This window comes from Pempheris klunzingeri, chromosome 7 (genome assembly GCF_042242105.1).
Source record: "Pempheris klunzingeri isolate RE-2024b chromosome 7, fPemKlu1.hap1, whole genome shotgun sequence".
In the NCBI taxonomy this organism is placed as follows: domain Eukaryota; kingdom Metazoa; phylum Chordata; class Actinopteri; order Acropomatiformes; family Pempheridae; genus Pempheris; species Pempheris klunzingeri.
Window position 1 is genome coordinate 11,353,494 of NC_092018.1, and position 6,413 is coordinate 11,359,906.

A 6,413-nucleotide genomic window follows, 5' to 3' on the forward strand; every position below is an offset into this window, starting at 1 on the left:
AAGCATGTGGTAAAAATGATCATTATGCTTCCCTATGTAAAGGAAACATTGAGCAGTTTACAATATACGTGATGATTTTGAGTGTTTCTATTGGCATCTGTTATGACTTGTTGCTTGGCAAAAAAAATGCATGTTTAATATCTGTGTGTGTGACAGATTTGTGATCAGTTAATAAAGACAAAAAAGTCTATCAGTTGTTTCATGTAAGTTTAATGTGGCCACAATCAATGAATAGTTAATCAAGATATTACAATAAATTAAGGTCAAGTTTCATTTGATAAAAACATGCTAGTAAATGAATGGAAATGTTATAGAGCACAGTTTGAGCTAAAAACGGAGGTATTTTAATACTATAGTAGTGTGCTTTACTTCATAATACTGTTGTAGCTTTACAGCTGAAGAAAGAAGAAATATAAATCATTATGGAATCACAACTTAGAAACTACTAAGTGAACGAGGAGTCAAGTTAAAATCAAGGCTAAATATGTTTCATTTTGAGGTATTAGAGCAGATGCTGTAAACAAAGTAAGTGTGTGGCACAATCAGTAAATATTCGTGATCAAGGGATGTTTTTCTGATCTGATGGGACGTCAGCAGGTTCCCAAAAGCTTTCTGAACTCCTGCTTGATGCAGCTGTAGATGGGATGGTAGAAGTGCCTGTCTGACGCCATGAGGTCGGTGACGATCTCGGTGTGGTCGACTCTGGGCAGCAGGTAGAGCGACGCCTTTATGGACAGCGAGGTGAGGAGCTCCGAGAACTTTGTGGAGGATTCAACAGGAACGATAATGTCACTGGTCCCGTGCAGCAAAGCAAACGGAGGCACTCTGGCAGAAATGACAAGAAGAGAAGAATATCGGTAAAAAAAAAGAAATTCATATTTAAACATATGCAGTAACAGATGCAACATCATAGTTGTCTCACTGGCTCAGACTGTCCTGGCTGAACTTCTCCAGTGAGTGTGTTGGTGAGTAGTACGGGAAGTTCTCCACTCCATTCATGGCTTTGTGCATGGTGGAGACGTATTCAACTGCTCGCTTCTGCTCATGCTCATAATGATCCATGATGTTGTAGACCCCACTCAGACCTGCCCACAAAATATGAGATTAAAAAAACTCATTCACACAAAATCCTGGTGATCAATTTTATGAAAATACGAAGAGCAAATGTTTAAAGCTCTACTCATTTCGAAAAAATGTATTTGTCATAGCTAAAGCAAGTAAAGCATGAACAACAACACAGAGGCACACAGACATATTTATGAAAGTTTTCTTTAGCCTAACTACAACTGTGAGTGAAGCTTGCCGTGATCCTTACCAATAACTCCTCTTATCGCCAGTGTAATGTCCTTCTGCTTGCTGGCCTCTATGAAAAGCTCCTCTCTTGTCTCAATGAGGAACAGTGTGGTCAGTGCACACAAATGTGCACCTGCTGAATGGCCAATTAGCACTATTTTGTCCTATAAAAGCCAGAAAAAGGAAGTCAGTACTACTGGATGAATGTGCAAGAACAGAATGACGTAAGAAAAAAGTCAGTATTCAAATCTTAAAGCATAAATAAAGTAGTATGTAGTAGTAAGTACCAGTGTTCTCCAACAAAAAATCAGTAATTCATTTTGTTAATGAATTGGAATCAGATTAGACAGTCAGGATTAGTGCTGGTCAATGTGAAAAAAATGTTTCAGAAAGTATACATGACAGAGTTTAATCCCTGAGTACAGAGGTCCTATGAAATTGCTTTAAGATCATAATTTTCCTCTGTGCTTCGACAATTTTCTGCGTGAAAAAGGATTTCGGTAAATTGGAATGGATTCAGGAAATCTTAAACGACCTGCGGGTTTTATATGATTTCATGGCACCTTGAAGTTTTACATCTTTGGTGGGATTTATCATCATATTTGAATCATTCCTTTAATTTCCAAAGAAGTCTTCATGTTATCTCTTACTTTGTCAAAGTTGAACCGTGGTCCGCTCTCTTGGGCCCAAACCAAGCAGTCAGCAATATCTTGGACCATCCCTAAAACGTTCCCCTGGCAATCAGATGAGACCAGCAGTCAGTCCAGATAACACAGTAACATTTCTAATTACATTTCTTAGTTCACAGAGTTATGAGAGGTTCTGTTCATATTCCAGTCACCCAGGCACTACATATGTGCTATAATAAATCTAATAATAAATAAACCTACTGTGTGCTGCTCTAAAGCTCTTACCTTTGGATAGGTGCTGTAATCAGGACAAATGACAGCTGCACTCAGTTCTTCAGCCATTTGCCTGGCCAGCAAACAGTAAATGGATCTTTCTCCGGAGCCCCATGCACCTCCGTAGATGAAAACCACCAGCGGAGCAGGTGCATCTTTAGACCGGCACACGTTTGGAGGGGGGTACAAGTCCAGCTTGTTGCCTCTGCGGCCAAATGTGATGCCCTTTGAAGTGTCCAGACAAAATTATGAGCTTTGACAATATTTTTGGTATTGCAGTGCAATTTTTCAAGGGACGTCGAGGCAAGAGGTGAAAGTTGAGACAAACATAACCGTCATGATTTTATTATAGATTTAACTGAAATGTCTTCACCATGCAGACACACATTGATAAAACACATTTTCTTTCTAACTTATCCTTAACACACCTTTTCATAATGCTTACGGTTTTCGTCGTTCTTGTACCACGACTTCCACTGAATGTAAAGTCTCCCATATTGCAGATATTTGAGAGTTTCCAGCACAGCTCTGGTCAAACAGTATATTCGCCTGATGGAGAAGCAAAACATGAACATGGGGATTAAGAAACGACTCTTTGGAATGAGTATAAAAAAAAAAAAACAGGGCCAAACTATATTTTGTGGGACACTCAATATATTTACCATATTTTAGAGATTACCTTGGTTTTAAAGCTTCCATGTACTTCTTATATCCAGGCTTGTTGGGCCAGCCATAAATCCACTGAGCAGCTAGAGAGATGGAGTATGGGAGGCCCACCAACAGGAAGCCCACCGCCACAGGCAGTGACATGTGGGATTTAAACCCTGACCTTCAAAAGTACAAAAATATAAATATAAATATATATGTGTGTATCAAGATGTGACTCTTTCAAAAGTAATTTCAGAGGCCTCAATGTTCTTCAAAATCTTATATTTCAAAAGCTCTTACATGTTGTAGTCCAGACTGTCTTACCTACAGAGATTAAAAGAATAAGGACACAATGTAAGTGACAGGAAAACGTAGCTTTTGTTATATTGTTATCAGACACACAACAGGCAGCGTTTAAAATGAGAATGCATCTGAGGCAAAGTGTATGATGTGGTGGTAGTTTTCAGTGCCATTTTATAATAACAAAACATGACAACATCCTCTCTTGATAACAATTACTAACCGATGAATTACTAGGTTTTGCTGTTGGTTTATTAGAAAATGAGACACCTACGGCCTCTATTATTACTGAGTTATCAACATTTATAACTGCTCATTGATGCCTGACTAGAAACTAATTAGAGACACTTGTTACCATTAATTAATAGCTATTGACTGGGGCTTATGACTTATCTATAGAGCATGAGTAAATGGTTTATATATCATTAATAAACTCAACTTATACAGCCTTTATAAAGGGAGACTTAGAGAGTGGTGTCCAGCTTTCTTTACATGTGTTGCAGGGTGTCCTCTAGTGGCCTTCAATACAACATATTTGTAAAGCTTCATTACTGTTAGTTACTTCTACTCGGTTTAAGAATAACACACAAATATGTAACTCTTTGTTAAGGGCCAGTAACTTGACATCATAAACTGTTAGCTAGCTACAAATAAAAATGTGTTGTGGTCAATTGTTGTCCACAATTTCGGTGCTAAGCTAGCGGCTAAGTTAGTGAGGTAAAGACCACTCTGAATATGAACAAACACACAGATAAACTGTTGCAGCTACATTAGCAGTTAGCAGTAAAGGTTAACTAGCGTTAAATGTTTGCTAGCTTGTCTTGTTATTAGCCCGTAAAAACAAAGGAAAGGTCAGGAAAACACCGGAAGCAAACGTAAACATACCAAAATATTATCATACAGCGTTATAGCATTTAATACCGAAGACCATGTCCCGGGTTGATGTGGTTTGTCATTAAATTCGTTGACTGAGGTGAACCGATGCTGTGGATGAACAACCTGACTGTCCTCCACTAGCCGGTGTCGGCCTGACACCTCCAGAGATAAACACGGTTTAGAGAAGCAAGAGAAAAGAGGAAACTCACTTCCGTAACTTCCGTTTTGGTAAAAACTAGCGAGCTTCCAGTGTTGGTCCGAGATAAATCCCATCAGTTGAGTGGTCTTATCGCTGATAAGATGTCGATTATCCTTAACAGATAAATGTAGCTTTGGATATTTATTCCTTTGGGTACCCATTTGGGTGCCCACGTAAATTGAGAAATTGAGAAGGAGATGGAGGATTTATGTCTTGTGATAGTCACCATCTCTGCTCTGAAACCCCGGAAATGCCAAAGAATGAGCACCTTTCGTGTAAATACACTCATGGTGAATAGCAGAAATTCAGATTGTGTATCAGCTGCTCTGTTTTTTTTTTTACTCTGACAACTTTAATTTGACGAAAAAAATTAATCAAAATAAAATCTTAACTCGAGGTTCACTCAGTAGCATTTTGGGCTCTCAGTCATATCTCACGGTCTTCCTTCAGTAAAGACCATCTGCTGAGGAAGACTGTGATTGAAAGCTCAAGGGGACCTCAAATTAAGGTTTTCCAAGCTCAAAAACAGCAGAGTTGGGGTGAACCAGATGAAACTAAAGCAGCCACTAAAAGGCATTCATGTTAAATTTAGTAACTGGATCTTAAGCTTGCATTTGTTTTTGTCTTTTTGTGAAAATCAATGGTTTTATTCAAGGGTTCACATATGTTGACAAATTAGGCTCATACTGAATAACAAGTCAAGCTTTAAGTTGTTGCAGGTATGTAAAAATCAAAAGCATCATCACTGAATCATTCGTAGCAGATTCAATACATGTAAAATTATGCTGTTCAAGTTAAGGACTATCTGGGCCTGCAGGACCTGCTTCTTCTTTGAGGACCACTAATATGTCCAACACTGATACTGATTACTCGTAACAGTATAGAAATGCTTCAGTGTAATAACTACTACCTTGGCACGCTTAACTTTAAAATTCAATCATCAACCACACTGGTGCTTATAGTCTGTGGCTGTCCACACACGATTGTGCTCAGTTATTTACCCCTCCAGCTACTTGCCAAACTAAAGTAAATCATCTTGGGATTTTTCACACAGTGTTGGGCAGAGGAATGTTTCCATACTGTTCAGGTCACAGTTAGTTTATTAATAGACACTCCAAAGTCAATCCAAATCCACAGTGATCACTATCGCTGAATGTGTTTTGTCTTATCTGATGCTGTTTTCCAGTAAAAAAAAATCAAAAATCAAACTGCTGCTGCTTCAACCTTCAACCTGTTTAGCTCACTGCATTAACAAAGTTGGCAGTTATCCATTTAAATATTATTTTGTAAAATGGAGATGATTTTCAAATTTCTCAGTCATGTTTAAAACTGAAAAATGTAACATCCATGAGATCCAAACATTACCTAAAAATAGATTTGTTAATGTTAATATGACTTTGGAGAAGGGGGTAATATTGTAATTCAACGGATAATCTGCAAATCCTTACAAATGAGTACACGTGATCCTTGTAAATTCAAATGTAATGTCAGAATTAGGGTAATCCAATGGATTACTTTATTGATTTTGATTAGAAAAGGTAGTTGGTAACAGATGTAGTAGCATTTAACTGCTTCTGCTGAGGAATAATGTATCAGTGCAGCTCTAGAGAGCAGCACTGCCAGCATCCGGCCAGCAGAGGGAGGAAGAAGTCTGTCATTTGCTCCTTGAATTTAAGTTTCATTGATTTCTGAATGTCTTGCATGTAGTAATTTAATAAAAAAAAGAATTAAAGGAGACTAAACACAAGATAAACATCGATGGGAGATATATAATAATAGTAATAATAATATATGTTTCTAATAACATAAAACAGCTGAACTGGACACTGGACTGCACCTCAAAGTGTGTATGTCAATGGTTCTGCACATTTCAGTCTTTTAACTATTATATACCATAGTTATATTGTATTACTGGGTTATCACCTATATCAAGTAATTGAACAGAGATGTTGTTTTATCTAGTTACCCCACATAGATGTCCAATTATAACACCTCTGTGCTCTATTAATGCCCATCTTGCACTAAATCCTCATCCTCTGTGAAGTCAGTGGAGCAGCACTGGACAGAGGTTTTATTGGACATAACCATGGAAAACCTTGGATTCAACATTGCGAATTCATGGAAAGCAGAGCAGCGTACGAGTGCTGACCAGCCCGAGGGTTATTGTTATGTTTGGCCCCACCGAGCGGAGCCTC

At 38.1% G+C, this 6,413-nt stretch overlaps 1 protein-coding gene across 2 annotated transcripts; it reads right to left on the reverse strand.

Moving 5' to 3' along the window:
- Positions 1–273: 273 nt before the first annotated feature.
- Positions 274–4,168, reverse strand: LOC139204342 (uncharacterized). 2 transcript variants are annotated; one of them, XM_070834353.1, is made up of 9 exons: positions 4,065–4,168; positions 3,144–3,167; positions 2,875–3,024; positions 2,624–2,744; positions 2,208–2,420; positions 1,944–2,027; positions 1,316–1,457; positions 923–1,085; positions 274–825 (listed from the first exon to the last, which is right to left on the reverse strand). In XM_070834353.1, coding segments are annotated over exons 2-9 (1,110 nt in total). In that variant the 5' UTR covers positions 3,146–3,167; positions 4,065–4,168; the 3' UTR covers positions 274–590. The 2 variants fall into 2 exon arrangements, with proteins under 2 accessions (XP_070690454.1, XP_070690453.1); XM_070834352.1 differs by having other exon boundaries at positions 4,029–4,168.
- Positions 4,169–6,413: the final 2,245 nt, after the last annotated feature.